At 41.3% G+C, this 19,596-nt stretch overlaps 1 protein-coding gene across 5 annotated transcripts in view; it reads left to right on the plus strand.

The window, feature by feature from the left end:
• KIAA2012 (KIAA2012 ortholog) overlaps positions 1–19,596 on the plus strand; it is a 94,754-nt gene that overhangs the window by 61,381 nt on the left and 13,777 nt on the right. For all 5 annotated transcript variants that reach the window (XM_074340240.1, XM_019726826.2, XM_019726824.2 and 2 more), the window contains 2 exons: positions 3,094–3,231; positions 10,777–10,849. In XM_074340240.1, the coding sequence (XP_074196341.1) occupies positions 3,094–3,231; positions 10,777–10,849 (211 nt within the window). The remainder of the gene's footprint in view (positions 1–3,093; positions 3,232–10,776; positions 10,850–19,596) is intronic.

Below are 19,596 nucleotides of genomic sequence, written 5' to 3' on the forward strand. Positions count from 1 at the left end.
CCTGCCTGGTTTTACATCTAAATAATCAGATACACTGACTACTAAAGATAGATCCTTCCGTAATTGGCTCCTTTACATCATACCCAGCCCTCTGCTCAAATGTCACCTCCTCAGAGATGTCTTCCCAGATCTCCCAAAGGTATGTCCCACCTTCTCCACATCAACCTTCATCTTGTCACCATTTCATTGTCTTCATAGGTTTATTTATCACTATCTAAAATCATCCTACTTATTTGTGTTTGTTTGTTGGACACATACAATATCACTCAATAAATATCAGTTTAATGACTAAATGAAAAACCACCCCAATGCATGGCTTTCTTTCCTGGATTCAACTTTCTGACTTTTTCTCCTCTTCTCATTACCTCTCAGAATCCTCTTCACATATTTAATCTTGTCTTTCTTCTCATCTTCCAAACCCCTTTTCACTATCATTTACTTGTTAGAACGCTTGAGCATAATAAGCAAAAGTAGTACTTCTCATTCCAGTGACTATACAGCCTTCACAGAAAACATTTTATCAAGCTAAAATTGATCGCCCCTAAACATTAGGGAGAGGAGCCATACAGTCAAGAAAATTGTTTTATCAAAAGATTTATAAGTCAAGTGATTTGGAGGGACTTTTCTCAAAAATGCTCAACTCCCCACTCTTCAATCTGAACCCCACATAAGGAGTTAAAGTAATTCCAGCCGTTGGAACTGGTCTTGGCTATGCCTTTTGTCCTCTGGCCTAAAAAGAAAATGTCTGTTGAAGGTAATGGAGAAATTTCCCTCAAATCAATATTGTCTGATTTCTATTATTCCACCCAGTGATTCATGCATGACTTTGGAAGCTAGAAAGCTTGAAAAGCTTTGTCTGATTCTAGTTTGGACCAAATGTTTCATTTGATCTAGAAATAGGGAGGGAGTCTCTCACTCAGAGAAGCTAATCAGATATATGGCTGAGATGACAGAAAAAAAAAAAAAATTGGATATGTATTTGTCCAGAAAAGACTTTATCTCTAGCCACGTTTCAAAACAAAGGAAAAGGGTGTGGGTGTTCATTGGAATGATGGCTGCTTGTGGGGACCCACCTACTGTTAATTCATCATTAATACTTGAAAGTAATATAAATGTTATGGGAGGGAGAGTTTATGACAGCCCAGAGAGTTAGTCTCCTAGAAAATATGGAAATGATCAAATCCACACCCAGGGTGATCTCATGGCACACTAATATATGTGACCCCAGCACATCAGCCCTGGAAAATAACGAATAACTTTTCTTCTTGGGTATGAGGAGCCAGTGCTACGCATAGGACAGGCCTCTGGAGGTCAGCATGTACTTGCTGTAGAGGTGTCTTCGTAGGCCCTCCGCATTTTACCTGAGTTGGGCCACGTGTAGCTTGTGCCCCAGTGTGATTGTTACTCTTTTGTTCAGCATATATGTATCAGGTGTGTATTCACCCAGACCCTGTACCAGGCACTTCTGTTATAGAGGAACCAAACAGTCTGGTTCCTGCCCTCACAGAGCTTACAGTCTAGTGGGGAGGAGAGGTGGCTGCACAAGCACGAGCTTCATTCTGAGCAACGGTGGGAAGTGCCCAGTGCTCTGGGATGCCGTGGGGGTCACAGATGAGCCAGACCTGAAGGGTGAGGAGGAGGTAGATGGATAAACAGGAATTAGAAGAAAGGAGTGTGTTCCCAGGAGAAGGAAGGGCATGTGTGATGGCCTTGCTCCAGGAACTGAAATGTCAGTGTTGATGGGAGCTCTCTGTACTTGCTATTCCCACAGTGAGGTAGACACTTCCCTCAGAAGCCCCATAGAACCTTCCCTAGCCTCCTTCAGAGCTTTGCTTAAACATTGCTTTGTTGTGGGGCCTTCCCTGGCTACCCTGCTTCAAATTGCAGCCTCCACCGCCATTCCCAGATACCCCTCACTCCCCTCTGCTGTATTTTTCTCTGTATCACAAATAACCTTAGACATAACTTATGTTCCACTTGCTTATTATCTCCTGCCTCTCAGTGGAATGTATATGCAATTTTCATGAGGATAGAGACTTCTGTCTGCCTCTTGCTCTGCTGTATTCGCTTTGCCGGGCATAGAAAAGGCACTCTATAAATATTTGTTGAATGACTAAATGAGGCAGGAGAGATAGTCCAGGCCAGGCAAGAAGGGTCTTGTAAACCTTATCAGGGGGTGGCCTTCATCTTGAGGGTAAAGGCCTTTGAAGGTTGTGAGCAGAGTGATGTCCGGTTTGCATTTTGGGAAGATCACCCAGGTTGCAGTATGGGACATGGGCTGGAAAGTAACTTCAGATGGAACTTTGTCGTCCTCTGAAACATGACACCATGTGCATATTGTGGTGACAAGAGAAGGCATGGCCCACAAGATTGGAGAGCCCCTGGGGCCCCCCATACTCCTACATTACCTCATTCTTCCTTCCCTCTCTGCTAGATTTGTTCAAATCACTCTTCCAACCACAGCAAATACTTTTTCTTTTTCAGCCAAGCAAGCAGTAGATTTATTACAAGGATAGTACACTGTCTAGATGGTGAGAGAGGGCAGGCCTGGAAAAGGGCTGCTGCCCCTCACAGCAAATACATTTTAAGTTTGGAAATAAACTGAAATCTTGCTATAACTTTATTTGCTGCAAAGCAGATTTGATATGTATTCCTGGACGCTATAGAAGGATCAAAAGAATCTCACCAAAAAAGGAGTCTTGGGCAGAGAGTGACTTCAGCTATGCCATTTACCAGCGGGATGGCTGTGGGCAAGTTAATTAACCTCCCAGAGCGTCCTGTTCTTCACCTGTGAAATGGGAATAACAATACCTGCCTTATACACAGGGCTGTTGTAAGGATTAAATAAAGGGATTGCAACCCTGGAACACAGTAGGTCCCTTTTCTCACTTTCCCATTACACCGACTCCAGATATGAATTAATTATTCTGTGTACATATGGGTTCCCTGTGTCTTCCATGGTAAAAATAGGTGTTACTATTAGTGTTCCAACAATGAAAAATTACTTTCTATAAATATTTGGGGATTTGGACTAGCTCTTGTCGGACTGTGTATCATTACTATGAAAGTTGGGCTTTCTGTTTCTCTTTACAGGGAGCCCAGCAGTCCTTGGAGGCAGCAGCTCAGAAGACAGGAGAGCCTCAAAGTTGTGTAAATAAAGGGCTGATATGTTCAAACAGAAGAGAATTTTACACACGCAAGCTGTACATCGACATGATGCCGTTCCTGAAGGTGATCTCACACTGAGAAGAAGAGGGGTTTTATAGACACATACACAGGCATTACAGTTAATACACTTCTGCATGGTACAAAAACAGCTTCAGAAGTCCCTCAGAGTCCCTGCTTTATCAGAAGGGACAGAAAATAGGCAGTTTGTAGCAGACGAAGAAAGAACAAATTAGGATAGTAATCACAGCCAGCCATCAGGGACAAATCAGCTGGGTGTCTGGTTTGGATGGTGGGGGACAGGGAACAGAGATGAGAAAGAATAACCTTGAACCACCTCATAAAACAAGCAAATATAATTCATTTTATCTTGACAGTAGCTAAAATAATTGTTACTGTTGTATCCCTGTAACTTGGTAGAGCTGTTCCTGGTGTAGAGAAGACTGATTCTTGAGTTAACTATTTAGAAGTCAACTTCAAATCCTCTCCCAGATGTTTGACCTTGCTTTCTGTTCTCTAAGAGTTCATTATTCTCCCAAGCTCAGCTGCATCTCTAGTTAAGGGTACTGAGAGTTTCTGTTGTGGGGATGTCATTGTTCCATCTTTTCAATACTCCTTTCTGTGCCACCTAACACAGCACCTGGCACATGGGAGGTGCTCACTAAATGCTCCATAAACTGACCCCCCCCTTTTCATCCCACAGCCCTCTGGCATAGGGACCTCTTCCTACCCATCTTTTCCCCCCTTAGAGCTGAATGAAGTGGAAGCAAAGGACCATGGAGTAAAAGAAACTGCTCAGGAACAAAGCAAGCCTTGGCATGGCAAGATCTTAGATCCTTCATACTACCCTGGAGGACAAAAATCCCAGACCTTTGATAAGAAGTGACTAGAAAAGACAGAACAGAAGAGAAGAAACCAAATAATTGTGAGGTAGATGGGCAGGGACTTCGGAGGTCATGAGGGTCACCCTCCTAACCTCAGCGAATCCAGAGGTCTCATGTTACACCTCTGGAACCCCAGTCTCAGCTCCGCAAGGTGGGGCTTTGATAAGGAGTCATGTATTTGCCCCAAATCTTTTCTCTCCATGGCTGAGCTCTGCTTTCCTCTGTTTACTCTTAGATAGGCTCTTTTCCCATGGTGGACTTCTCTTTTCCAGATCATTCTGGAACTGAATCCCATTGAGCTGACGTGGGTCACATGCCCATACCCAATTGAATCACCATGGCCAGGAGAATGGAATACCCTGACTGGCCTAGCCTGGAGCCACAGGGACTAGGAGTGGGGAGCGGAGGGGTGTCCCAAAAGGAAATCAGGACACATCAAACCAGAATAAGGGAGAATGATTCTGGACGGCAAAACAAAAGATATTTCCTCCAGACATTCAAAATAATTACCTTGATTCTTTACTTTTTGTATTAATTTGGTAGGGCCATGGTAATAAAGTACCATAGACTGAGTGGCTTAAACAACAGAAATTTATTGTCTCACAGTTCTGGAGATTAGAAGTCCAAGATCAAGGTGTCGGTGGGGTTGACTTCTGAGGCCTTTCTCCTGGGCTTGCAGACGGCCACCTTCTCCCTGTGTCTTCACATGGCCTTCCCTTTGTGTGTCCGTGTCCTAATCTCTGCTTATAAGGACACCAGCCATGAATTGGGGACCACCCTGATGACCCCATTTTACCTTTTTAAAGACCCTGGGTCCAAATGCAGCCACATTCTGAGGTCCTGAGGGTAGACTGCAACATATGAATTTTGGAGGAACACAGTTCAGCCCAAAACACTTAAGTTAACGAAACTAAACTTTTTTTCTTAGCAACAGTTTAGTTCTTCCCTTAGGGCTTGACGTATTGTGGTTAGTACTTCCAGGGATGAGATTTTATCATCATTATCACGTTCATTCATTCAACCCATAGTGAGCATCTACTACCTACTATGTGACTGCACTTTCTGGTCATTTCGGATATATCACCAGCAAACAAAAAAAAAGACTGAGATCTTTGTCCTGCTCCAGGCAATGTGTATAGTATATGAAAAGGTGATCGTTGCTATGGAAGTGAGATAAAGGTATATGGAGCATCTAGAGACTGCAGAATTCAGAGTGGGGAATTTTATAGTAATTTTTTGTGCGCTTAGTGTCCACAATGCTTTTGTGTTACACTTTTCATTCATCAATTTTGGCACCAAATTATTATACACTATATTATATACCATATACCATACACATACACAGATACACCACACACATATAATATACCATATTATAGAGGGAAAGGCATTAGTATCCTGAAGGCCCACTTTCCAGTCCACCCTTTTCAAGACTCACAGAAATGGTAATTCAGCCTACTTCTCAGGGGACTCAGAGAACACACACAAGGCTTTCTGACTCCCAGGCCAGTCCCTTGCCCAACGACCAGAACTTTTCTTGGGAATGTTCAGTGTTAACAGCTCTCCTTAGGTAGACCTTCTCCTTGTTGACATGGTAGCTCCTGAATTCTTAGGGATTGCCTTATGGAAAGACATAAATCTCAGGAGCCTATAAGCTAAGAGAAAGATAAACAGAGACTCTCAGCACAAAGTTGTGGCCGAGGTAGGCCCAGGTTGCTATGGGGGAGACTCGTTCATCTCTTGGTTATTACACGTGGAATCCTCCTCAGATTTAAGAGCCTCCTTGTAACACTGAAGGCAACACTACTGGCCCATTTTATAAGATAGCCTGTATCAGGCTTAGATTTAAACATCATTGATCCAGCGTACATCTGCCTTCACATAAAAGTTGAACCCTGTTGTTTTAAAATCTAGTTTTGAAAAAGAAATGGCAATTGATGAATAAATTGGGATAGGGATTTCCCCCCCTAAGGACTTTAATCAATTACCAAGGTTAGGTAGTGGGGCAGAAAATAGCAATAATACCACTTCATGCTAGATACAGCATTGAATGTGCTTATACTGAACATGGACAGCAAAGGGCAGATAAGTTATGCCGAGCAGGTGTGAGGAATGGGGAAAAGCGCCATCTAACAGTCATCACACGGACAGTTGTCACTTGGTGCGTCAAACTCCAGGTAGAGGAACCCGCCCGAAATGGGGTGCCAGACTTTGAGCAGCACACACCCACCCCCACCCCTCCAGTTTGGGGCCAGCGCCAGGTTTTACTTACGCAGGCAGGTGTGGGCACATCCTACCAGGCAGAGGATGATGGCCATTGCCACTGAAACCTGTGGTCATGCAGGCGAGGGACAGCATGGATTTCAGTGAGTGCAAGTAACAGGGAATGATGTTTGGCTTGAGACGTTGTCCAAAGATGGAGCAGGCCCCTCAGGAAAAAAGGTTTTTGGTGCCCGGAGTCCTTTAAACATGCTTTCTTGGCCGCTGGCAGGCGAGCTATAGAGGTATCACAAGCTGGTTTCAAGATACAATTCCAGGACACTTGAATAGTTATGTTGCCAGGAAAAATATTCAGGGCATGGGGTCTGTAATATTTTCAAAAGCAAGAGGCCCAGAATTAATAGTGCATTATTATCGATATTAAATATCAGACCAGGAATTGGGAAGCCCTGGGTCTTCCCTGAGTCTCAGTGACCTTGTAACACTTCTGGGACTCCACTTCCTCTTTAGGAAAATGGAGATAATAATACTGGGACCTCCATAACTACCTATCAACAGTGGGGCAAGAATTTTATGAAATAATAATTGTCAAAGAATGTGCACATCTGTATGGGATTCAATTCATAAAGGAGAAAGGAACAAATACTGATTGATCTCTGCTAAGAGCCAGGCCCTTCACATATTGAACCTTATTTCATTTTCCCCCCAACCCCCTAACCACCCACCCCCCTTCTTGGTAAATGTGCAGATTGCTACTGTGCAGATGAGGAAACTGAGGATTGGTGAGATGAGATGACGATCTGTGACATGACTGGCAGCAGAGAGAGCTAGGATTCAAAGCCACAAAACCCACAATACCTGATAATATCTGATATTGACGAGGTCTATCTATTCTGTGCCTATGAAGAATTTAATTGTACATTTTTGTTCTGGTTTCAGAACCTGGGAAAGGAATGGAGGTTTAATATATTTTAATCTTAATAACACAAAATATCTTATGATTTTCATAAATTACTTTATTAAGGAAAAAGTATGAGATCTTTTTAATACACATGAAAAGTTATACTACCTTGAAGGTGAGACTCTCAAATGAGATACTGATTTTCTTCCATCTTTAAGAAGGTATTGAAATTAGTCATGTGTTACGTGGTATGTTACATAGAATCTCTGAATGTATTTTCCTAGTTCAGCCCTTTAAGTACTCTGTACAATATTTATTAACACTCCCATTTCACAAATGGAGAGGCTGAGGTTCAACGATAGGTCATGGAGCTGGCTCGCAGCCAACTGGAGCCCCACATCTCACCTCTGCACCCCATGCTCCTCTCTCCTCCCCACAGTTCCTTACGAAAGCCTGCTGTGGGCCTAGAAGTACCATGCTCAGAATGGGTGCTCTGCATGAAGATAGGGGGCAGGACAGATGGAAGGGTCTCCCAGGACAGATGAGAACTTAAGGTCACCTAGCCCAGCCCCTGTCAGTTGAAGAAACTAAGGCTCAGAGGTTAAGTAACTTGCGTGATCTGTAAGGCAGGAAGTGTAGGAGTCAGAGCTTCAGCGCAGGCAGTGGGATTCCAGGACCTGCACCCCAATTGTCTCTCTGGTTTCAGAGCTGCAGTTTGTGTTTACACAGTGTTTGTTTCTATCCCCGCCTACCTACACCCTTCCCCAGTCCTACCACACCAGACTGCTGCCAGTTCTCTTTCTAAATACAGCTTAGTCATTTCCCTGGTTCGCTTGAGATTCCTTACCGTGTCCCCACTGGCCTTCTAGTTAAATCCAAGCATCAAAGATGTATTTCTTTTATAAATAGAAAAATATAACAAATACAATTTTTTTTAAAAAATTCCAAACTGCAACATGCAAGATCTGGCCCATGGCTAATTCACACTGTGCACACACTGCAGTCACCCCAAACTACCCCCTAACCAGCACATGCTGCTTCCTCTGCCAGGAACTGCCCTACTTTCCCTTCTCTGCAACACTTAGCACCATGTCCACTGGTAAACAAACCTTCCCTGGCCTAATTTAGCTTCACCTCCCAGGAGGTCCTGCAAAAACCTGTCATAACCTGTCACAACATTTATCACACTGCATTGCAACCATTGAGATTTCTTGTTGGTTCCCCACAAGTCAGTGAGCTTCTTACAAATAGATCGTTCAGCCCCCAGCGCCTAGCACAGTGCCTGTCACACAACCGACACTCAGTAAATGTTCATGAGCTGACTGAGCAGATGAAGAGCAAATGACTTGGCCAGAACAACAGAGCTGGGATTTGAATTTTCAGTCTTTCAGTTGTTTTTGCTCACTTGTCAAGTATTATTACCTATGTTTCAATCACTTCATTTAGTCATTGCATTTGTAACTCATATTAAAAGTGACATAGCATTTTATTTAGTTATTTTTTTAATTCAAATTTTAAATCCAAAATATACTCAGAGGTTTAAAATGTGTTTGTATAAAAGTGTATGTCTTCTGGCTGCTCAGTTCCCTGCCCTTGGACACAACTGTTGCTAGTTTCCTGTGTATCCTTCTTGAGTTGTAGTCTGCATATATAAAGCAATACAGATAGATAAATACACAGATAGGTAGGTACTTTATACACATTTTAACATATTACACACATTGTTCACAGTCCTACTTTTTTTACTTAATACATCTTGGAGTTTTTTTCTACGTTAATTCATGAAGAGATACTTTTAACAGTTGCATAGTATTCCATTGTATGAATTACTGTCATTTATTTGATGAGTCCATAATCGATGGGACATTTAAGTTATCTCCAGTCTTTTGCAATGAATGACCTTAAGTCATTTCACATGTGTGTTCATGTATGTAAAAATGACTGCTTATTTGACACTTTTCAAAGAAACAGACAAAATTTTAAATTAAGACTATTTTTCTAACAGCGACTCACCAGAAGCTTCTTTCCAAATCCCTGACTCTCTTTCTCTCTCCATCTCCCATATGTGAAATGAGAATATTTCTTGCCCTTGAAGGCTCATAGCTACATGTTGTTAAGCTTGAAGGTTTACCCTTCTTGGCTTCAAAATTCTTCCAAAGGAGGAATCTTATTTCTCCCTTTTAATCCAATTTCTTGTTAGATTAAAAGAATTTATAAACAGGAATTTTAAAAAATTTATCTCTTTTCTAGTCTTCTAACCTAGCAGTTTACTATGACTGAGACAGGTTTATCCTGCAATATTTTTTTTAAAACCTTACTGCATCAGGCCAAATCTCCTTTGTCTCCAAAATGAGAAATGCAAAAGAAAGAAAATTACTTAACTGCCCTAGCTTTTTTTATGTCAGAATATCTCATCAGCTACAAACACTAAGCTAACAAGTGAGAAACAGGCAGGGTAAAAAGCCATTGAGTGAGAAGAGAATGTCAAACAAATTAGCAGATAATTAATTGTCTCTTCCCAAAGCAGCTAAAGTATTTGATAATAAAGTGGAAAACTGATTGTCACTAAAGAGACTTCCAGGAGAGACTTCCAGGGCTCTCCACATCAGATTCCTTCTTTCTAGCTGACATGAGGCTGTGGATTAAGCAGAAATCCAGGTGACAAAGGCCAAGAGCCGGCCACATCAGACACACAGGGCTTTACTTGGGTCACTGATCCTACCTGCCATGTCACTGGCTACTAAAGAGCTGCTCTTCCGATGCTTTAGAGAATATTCATTGATTCTCAATCCTGGCTGCATAGTGGAATCACCTAAGAAGCCTTAAAAATGCCCGAGCTCCAGAAAGTCAGATTTTAATGTTTGGGATTAGGTCCTGGGAATCATATTTTTTAAAGCTCCGTGAATAATTCTAATATGCAGCCAGAGTTGAGAACCACTGTTATGGAGGTTTCTGGACGGTGGGATTGCAAGCAGTTTGTGTGACTTAGAGAAAGAAAGAAGAGGGAATTAAATGTGCTAAGAATCCCAATCCATAATAATCCTAGAAACCCCACAAAAGGCCACTTTGACCCTTTCGCTCCCCTACTTTAAACCCTCAGCTCTCCTACTTTAAACCTTCCATGTGTTCTTAAGGCAAAGACCCAAGACCTTACCTACCTTCAAAGCCTTGGAGGTCTGAGTCCTGCCTCCCTCCACTTGTCTTGGTCTCTGCCCTCATCACACTGGTTATCCCTCAAATCCTGGAGGAGCCCTACTTCCTTGTGCCAGTTGGCCTTTGCCGGTGACATTCTTCTCCCCACCCCCCAGTGAACACCTATGTGTGCCAGGCTCTGAGCCCTGCACAGACGAATGGGACAAGCTTCCCACAAGAGAAGGACTGCTAAGAAGCTAACTGCGCTCAGGGCCGTGGCTAAGCCAGCCTGGCTCTTCAGGGCTGTTCGTGCTGGTAGCAGACTTCTTGGACACTTAAATTAAAATTAAGTTGACGAAGAAGAAGAAACAACTAAGAAAACTGGATTTCCTTTTACCAAAGGGCATGGACTACAGAAGTAGTGTTTGCATTTATTTTGTCTTATGTATCTTTTGTTGTGTGTTAACCTCATAGGAAAGTGGAGATGAACTGGACTATCAGGAAAAACCAGGAGGATCCCTCAGAGAAAATCATCGAGACACCCAAGGTAGACACAGCTGGGCTGGAGTTTGTGATGTTGTCATGATAATTGTCGGATGAAGTTTGCCCTGTTCAAAGATGTTAATGGAGGATGGCCTTTCCATTTCCTCTCAGGCATGGGTTGGAAGTTAGAATACAGACCAAAGTGCTGAGTTCAGGCTCTAATGTGTTCTTAGTGCATCACAAGCCAACTGATAATAGCATGCTTTTATGTCCTTGGACTTATTGAAAGATTTCTCTCCTGCCAGTGGCTGCAGATTGATGGAAGAGAGTGGGCACTTTGGGGGCAGTACAAAAAGGCCCCACAGGCCCCTCCACCTCTCTGTTCCTCCTGCTTTCACATGGGCTTGGATATGCAGGTGAGGGAGGTCAGGTTTCCTGCCTAAAGGGATAATATTCCAACAGAGGGGGTACCAATGTCTTTAGAGACCCAACCCCTGTCAACCACAATTCTGGGTGACCTTCAGAGCTGCTTGAGTGTGGCTTCCTCCAAAAATGATGCTCCATTTGATAATGATGATGATTCTAGGAAATATTGGACCCAGAACTGGGCTTTTTGGCATAGTTCATATTTCCAGACCCTGAACTAGACTCCAAGCCCCTCCCTGGTGGTACCTGGGTGTGCTGTGTGAGGCAGCAGTTGGCTAAGCCCAGGAAGCAGAGCTGTTCTTGCTGCTCCTTGCTTCTTGCAGGAGTGGGAACAGATGTGTGAGAGACTTGTGTTCTCAAGGAATGGATGGAGTTCCAGACAGAACCGTTCTTGTAGTTTGCTTACAAAGGCGTCCAGCAGAGGGGGCAAGTGGGAGCTGAAGTCCAATCGGTGCTCTACTCCTTAAGCCATGTACCCAGCACGGGGTGCGTCCTCCCACCAGGTGCTCCTTCCCACTGGACCCTTCCACTGGGGCGTCTTTCTCTAATTCACGTAAGGGTCTCTGTTTAGGCTAGCAGCAGCAATCTGAGCAGCTGCGCGGAGAGCATGGGCTCTGGAGTTGGACTACCTCCACCTTTCTGCTTCAGTGTGGTCAACTGAGGCCAAGAACAGTATTCCCCTCATAAGGTTGCATGAGGAGTAAATGAAGTAATTCATGTACAGTAGTCCTTTAATGGGTACTAATCTCAAGCTAATCATAGCACAATGACTACCAATCTGAAATGACAGGACTCTCCCTGTGGCACCTGGACCCCCCAGGGGTAAGCTCACTGGAGATCAATGGGCGAAGTCGTGGATTTGGGATTTCACCCTCAACCTGATAGTTTTCTGTTTACATCTTTTACCAGTTCTTTCAGTTGACATTCTGAACAAAAAATAATTGATTTTTATACTCATTTAAAAAGGTTTCACTACTTCCGGATATCAGAAAATAAAATGTGATGGTAGTCCAATCCCTGGGTTTGGTCAAGCTTTGAAGCAGGGTTTCGGCTGATGTAAGTCTCCTGCCGCCTCCTTTTTCAATGAGTGACAACAGCCAGGGAAATGCGCTCCAGCCTTCAGATCTTCCATATCATAAATTACATATGCAGAACGTGAGCACTGATGAGGCTCCAAGGTCTCGGCCAAGTGCAGTGGAGGTTTTAGGCAGCACATGGCCAAATCTAAGCAATAACCAAGTCAGTCAAAACAGATTTCCTGTCTCATGACTGAGGGACAGGCTCCAGCTGAGTTCCACAAAGGTTATTCACACAGCCTTTAATGCAGTGAAGTGTCACTGTAGAAAATTAAAGAAGGCATTTGCCTGTCCTAAATGATAAATGCTAATGTTTAAAAAGGATTTCAAATCTTTTAAAAATAATGGAGGTGGGGGAGTCGGAGGGCAATCTTTAGGCAGCATCACAGTGATCAAGGGTGCTGATTATCAAGTCTGATTCTCTGGGTTCAAATCCTGGCTCCACCACTTGCTAACTGTGCGGCCTTGAGTAAGTTACTGAACTTCTCTGGGCATCTTTTTTCATCATCTGTAAAACGGGGATACTTATAGCACTTATTTCATGAGGTGGTTGTGACATAAAGGAGTTACTACATGGAACATGCTTATAAGAGTGCCTGGCACAGAGTAAGTTCTCACTAAAGGTTAGCTATTGGTCTATTTCTTAAAAACTTTAATTTAAGTAGCCATAACTTGCATTTTGTCAGGAGGGACTTGTTCTAAGCTGATAATGTGATTTCTTTACTTTCTAAATGAGTCTTAATGGGGCAGGGCTTGCTCTAGGGGGACTGAGTGAGTCCTCTGTGTAAGTTCTTCTTTTGCTTAAGTCCGAGTGTGGGCAGCAGACCCAATCTGAACAAAGCAGTGTTACCAATTTCTGTATTCTGTGAAAGTTTATGTATTAGTTTATCTCATTGTATCCTCACCACAACCTTATGAGGTAAAGTGCATTTTCCCTGTTCCACAGATAAGGAAAATGAGGATCAGAGAGGTTAGGTAAACTGCCCAAAGTAACACAGCCAGTAAGTGGAGAAGCTGATATAAGAACCTAGGTTTCTATGACTCCAAGCCCTTGGCTCTTAAAGAGTTGTAAAGAGGCACAATTGTGTTTCTTATGTGTTTTTGATTAGGAAATAGGTACAAAGCTGAGGAAACATCACAAAATTAAGGCACCATTTTTTTAAAGCCAGCATGAGTCTGGGAGTTTATTTAGAATCTCTAGAAATTATATTATAGATAAAGGAACCCGAGGTCTAGAAGTCAAGACAATTATGAAAACTGCAGTCAATTATTAAAACCAAGGTAACCCAAGTCTCTACTCAGTATGTTTGTCGGTTTTTTGTTTAGTTTAGTTCAATTTGGTTTAGTTTTCAAGGCCTTTCCTCAGGGCTAGTTCCTGGCTCCAAGAGTAAATAGCTCCAGAAAAAACGAGTATAAAGACTGCCCATCCTATGCAAAGGAGGGAGGAGTAGAAAGTGTTGCAAAAGTTTCTCTTAAAGGGAAAACAGGGAGACCAAAAGTGTGTGCCCAGTAGTGGAGGCAACACCACTGCCCCAGAATCTACACCCTGGAAGGTGGTACCACACTGCAAAGAGCTGCCTCATGGTGTCGGCTCCACTTGAATTGCTCCCTGTCATTGTGCACGGCCAGGCTCTGCTGTCTGGAGCCCCAGTACTGAGTTCAGAATAGTCTGCTAATTCTGAGCAGCTTAGATAAACGACACACTCTATTACTGCTTATTTTTCCTTCTGGAAAGTATTTCAAAGTTCTCCTCCATATTGAGAAGTTGTGTGTCCTTAAGAATGTTTCTGGTGCACTCCACTCAGCCCAGGATGGAAACCCCAGGGAAGCCCCCAGAACACAGCTATTGCCCTCTTGATTCTGAAATTTCTCTTCACCTTCCAGTAAGTAAAGCTCATTTCTAACTTTAGACCCAAATTCCACAAAACCAAAAAGCAGTTGAAACTAGAGACAAGGAAAACATAAGAAAGGAAATTCATAGGCCAATCTCACTTATGATCAAAGATGTAAAACTCCTAATAAAATATTAGCCAATCAAATCCTTAAGCTTATATTTAGGATATATATCACTTATATATGATATATATATATACGTACCATGACTAAATTCAGTTTATGCCAGGAATTCAAAAATGGTCTAACATTTGAAAATCTGTTTATGTAATTCACATCAAGAGGTTAAAGGGGAAAAACCCTTAGGGTCATCTCAACAGATGCAAAAGGAAAAATAAATTTATACAATTCACCCATTCATGATTTAAAATGAGCGAACTAGTACTAGAAGAGGACTTCCTGATTTTGACACAAAGTGTCTACCAAAAACCTGCAGCAAACATCACACTTCAATGGTAGAACTGTAGAAGCATTCTCTGTAGAGACAGGACTAGGATATGGACGCCCTGTATCCTTGCTTCTATGTCAACATTGTACCAGCACAGTAGGGAAAACAAAAGAAAGGAAAAGTAACACTGTCATTATTCCCAGACAATAGTATTACTTACATGGAATACCTTAGGGCCTCCACAGATACGCTATTAAAAGACAAACTATTAAAGACCAAAAAAACAGCAAGATTACTAAATATAAATCAATGCATAAAAACTGTGGAAAAAAATAGTGTTTCAAAACATAAAGCACAATTTATAATGCAATTTCAAAATAATTGTTATGGGAAACCCCAAACATACACAAAGGTGGACAGAACAGCACAATGAATCCCACGTCCCCATCACCTAGTCAATGCTGTTCAGCTACATCTCCAACTCCTTCCTCCTTTCCATATTAGTTTGAAACAAATTCCAGGCTCATATCATTTTGCCCAGATATACTAGAGTATGTATCCCTAAAAGACAAGAAAAAACTCTTTTGACATAACCGTAGTGGTATCATTATTGCACCTAAGAATTAGAACTCTTCTTTAATATACTGAATATTCAATCAGTTTTTCGCTAAAGCAGGTTCACTGCAGGTGGCCAGTTAACTCCGTTGGTTAGAGCGGGGTGCTAATAACACCAAGGTTGCTGGTTTGATCCCCACATGGGCCACTATGAGCTGTGCCCTCCTTAAACAAACAAACAAAAAGGTTCATTACAGCATTGTTTATAGTCATAAAAAATTGGAAATAGGGCGACCGGATGGCTCAGTTGATTAGAGCGTGAGCGCTCAGCAACAGGGTGACTGGCTCAATTCCCATGTGGGATGGTGGGCTGCGCCCCCTGCAACTAGGGATTGAAAACGGTGACTATACTTGGAGCTGGGCTGCACCCTCCACAGCTGGATTGAAGGACAATGACTTGGAGCTGATGGGCCCTGGAGAAGCACACTGTTCCCCAATATTCCCCAATAAAATTTATATTAAAAAAAAGAAATAGAGACAGTGGAAATGTAATTGTCCTGTGTGATGTCAGAGGGATAGTGGATGGGGGAGGGGAGTTCACACAGTGTGAGGGATAGAAAAGATAAATATCTAAGTATTACTTTCTCTTGTTCACCTGAAATTAAAAAAAATAAAAATAAAAAACTCATCACCCTCTCAGTGCTTCCAGAGTTAGGTCCGGCGTTCCTATGCAGAAAGGCTCCGGAATGAAAACCTGTGTTGGTACCTGGAGGCCTGTCAAGGTGGATCTGGCATCGTTACATTTAAAAAAAAAATTGGAAATAGACAAAATGGCCATCAACAGCAAAAGGGACAAGTAAATTATGGTATACTTATACAATAGAATAATGTACAGCTGCTTAAAATAAATGAATAGAAATGACATGTATTCTCACGGTTGAATCTCAAAGTGTGAGGCAAAATAAAGCAAGTTGCAAAAGTTATATAAACAATACTTTTTTTTTTTAAGATTTTATTGGGGAAGGAGAACAGGACTTTATTGGGGTACAGTGTGTACTTCCAGGACTTTTTTTTCCAAGTCAAGTTGTTGTCCTTTCAGTCTTAGTTGTGGAGGGTGCAGCTCAGCTCCAGCTGCCATTACTAGTTGCAGGTGGGCAGGGGGTGCAGCCCACCACCCCTTGGGGGAGTCGAACAGGCAACCTTTTGGTTGAGAGGACGCACTCCAACCAACTGAGCCATCTGGGAGGCAGCTCAGCTCAAGGTGCCGTGTTCAATCTTAGTTGCAGGGGGCCAAGCCCACCATCCCAAGGAGTTGAACCGGCAACCTTGTGATTGAGAGTCCACTGGCCCATGTGGGAATCGAACCAGCAGCCTTCATAGTTAGGAGCATGGAGCTCCAACTGCCTGAGCCACCGGGCTGGCTCTAAACAATACTATTGATACAAAGTTTTAATATGTAAAATAAGATTATATGTTGTTTATAGGTACATTTTTATGTGGTAAAGATATAAAAATACGCATGAGGATTGTGTAGGGGAGGAAAAACTTTTCCTCAACACTCTTAGGGCTCCTGGCTGCACTTGAAAATTAAACTGACCAAAGACAGATTAACAGGAGAAAATACAAATTTATTTAATATAAAATTTACATGACATAGGAGCGTTTGTAAGAAAATAAAGACCTGAAGAAATGGTTAAGCCTGAGCAATTTTATACTAGGTTTGATAAAGAATGGAAAGTCATGGGAAAATGTGATAGGACAAAAGAATATGAGCTAAGAGTAATGAACTGAGGGAGACCTAGCAAGGCCAGTTAGGCTCCTCTTGGAGGTCCTCTGTCTTTGGAGATAAGGATGCATGTTTCATCCAGGTATGGGGGCAGGGCACCTCTCACATGAGGGTCTAAGGACCTGCTTCGGGGAAGACGGGGAAGGTCAGAGGGTCCTTCCCGCACATGCAGTTTCTCAAATTCCTTCAGCTTAAAATATTCAATATGCCAAGATGCCATATTTTAGGATACCATGTTCTGAACCCTGTCAACTAATAAATACCAAGTTTAAGAGAATGGTTACCTCTGGGAAAAGAGTGAGGGGAAATGGGATCATATGTGATATAGTGAAGTCTTGGACTATTTCTGATGTTTTTTTCCTTTAGAAAAATATGAATCAAATATGGGAAAACATTAAGATTTCACAAAGGTAGGTGCTAAGTACATGGGTAATCATTATGAAGTATTTTCTCTATATTCTGAATTCTTAAAATATTTTACAGATATTTTTTAAAGCAGTTAAAAGTTGTAAATTAACATTTGAAGTACTGCTTCAGCTTATTTCAACACTTCCTAAATAGCATGTTATTTTACTAGAGGGAAAAAAAATCACCCTTCTGTGGTCCCTATCCTAGAACTGACAGTGTTTGAATTCTAATCAAAATGGTGAAACTACATCCATGTAGAACCTCAGCTTTTGGTCAATACAAATGCGCCCTCTGCTGGTCCTATCATGCCTTATCCCAAAGTTCAAAATAGCTGTAAAGAGCAGTGAAATGTCCAATGAGAGCTTTTTCTGAGCCAACCATATTGACGAACGAAACCCTCACAGAATTCCCCTCATCATGAAAATACTTTAATCAACTCCCACTCTGTTAGTATTAAATATTATCCAAGACAAAATACATTCCTAGATACCATCCCAATCAACCTTCCCAGTTTCCTCAACCACCTTGAGCATTAAGTTTTGTTCCCATTCCAAAGTCTGGAAGTTGATGTGTAACGACAGTGGATGCCACCCTTAATATTTGGGAATGGCAGAAGGGAGCCCAAGTTACAAAGAGGCTCTGAGGTGGGGATGGGGGTGGGTGGGGGGGTGGTCATGGGGACAACTGAACCCTGAAAAATAGATTAACTGTATTATTAAGGGAATAATCCTGGTAAGATGACAAATGAACTTTTTCTGTTCAAATCTTTCTTTGAAATTATAATACCTTCAAATAAACTTGAAGAGAATTAAATTGATCCAGTCAAGAATCTACTGCTCAAAGAAAATGAGAAAAACGGGGATTGAATATTAGCGTCTTCCTTTCAAGGTTTTTAAGTTTTCGTTTTGTTTTGTTTGGTGTTAACATCCCATTTCCTCACTAGAAGTTAGTAAGCTCCCTAAGACCAGGATGTGTGTCCACCCTCCTCACCACTGTATTCCCAGCGCCTAACACAATGACTGCATTTAGTTAAGTATTGAACAAACATGTGATACATAAAGGAATGAATGACCATTCCTTGGAATGTAAATTGGTACATATTTTCTAGGGAAAAATTTGGCAGTAGACATTGTGCCTTAAAGACTATACATCCTTTAATAATCATATATGTGGACAAAGAGTAAGCCTTTTAATAGTCGAAAACATTCCTTTCAAGGATATGCTATGCAAAGTTCTTTATAGTTACAAAAAATTTGAAACAATCTAAATTTTAAGTTACATGTTTGTTTTTAGTCAGTTATGGTACATCCATATGATGAAATGCTATGCTGCTATTAAAATTGTTTTTAAGAATATTGAATGATAGAGGAAATTCTAATAATATAAAAATACATTAAAATTATATATACAGTACTTTATCAATTCTATTAAAATACAAGTGTGTAATTCTTATATATGCATGAAAGTAAATATTTGCAGTAGTTGTATGAGGGTAGATGATCATGGATGAGGGATTTTTTTGGTTCTTGTTGTATGTTTCTACCAAGTGCCAGCACTGTTTTAGGCACTTTATGTATATTAATATTTTGTTACGTTTTTTGCAGCTTCATTGAGAAATGATTGACCTACATAAATGGCACCTAAATTGTACAATTAGATACTTTCTTTAAGTGTTAAATATTACAATTTATTTTTTCAACTTCACTTTTTAATCAATTTCACTTTTTCTTAGATTTTAATTTTGTATAATTATTGGTAGGATTAAAATTATTCAGCCATCAATTTTCTTTCATTGAAACATTAAATATTGCTATGATTTGGGGTTTTTTTAGTTTTATTAAGATATAATTGACATATAACATTGTATTTGTTTAAGGTGTACAACATAATGATTTGATATAATATGTACGAACTGCAAAGTGATCACCACAATAAGTTTAGTTAACGTACATCACATAGTTAACAATTTTTTTTCTTGTGAGGAGAACTTTTAAGATTTACTAGGTACGTTTTTCAAGTTTTCTGCAATGAAATTATCTTCCATAATGAAAAAATTGTTTAGCTACCATACAATGTAGCCTAGTTCCACATGAAGTCTTAGTCTAGAGACTCTTCTCATTCTAAAAGAGCTACCCAGGATGGCCTTCAGAGTCCCCAGTGAAGAGTGCCAACTGTGTCACAACTTTGGCATAAGCCTTCACATAGGATAATGTTTGTTTTCTTAAATCAATTTTCTTTTCAATGTTATAACCATCCTGGGGTTTTAAGAAAAGACATAA

Source organism: Rhinolophus sinicus, linkage group LG01 (genome assembly GCF_036562045.2).
Source record: "Rhinolophus sinicus isolate RSC01 linkage group LG01, ASM3656204v1, whole genome shotgun sequence".
Classification (NCBI taxonomy): domain Eukaryota; kingdom Metazoa; phylum Chordata; class Mammalia; order Chiroptera; family Rhinolophidae; genus Rhinolophus; species Rhinolophus sinicus.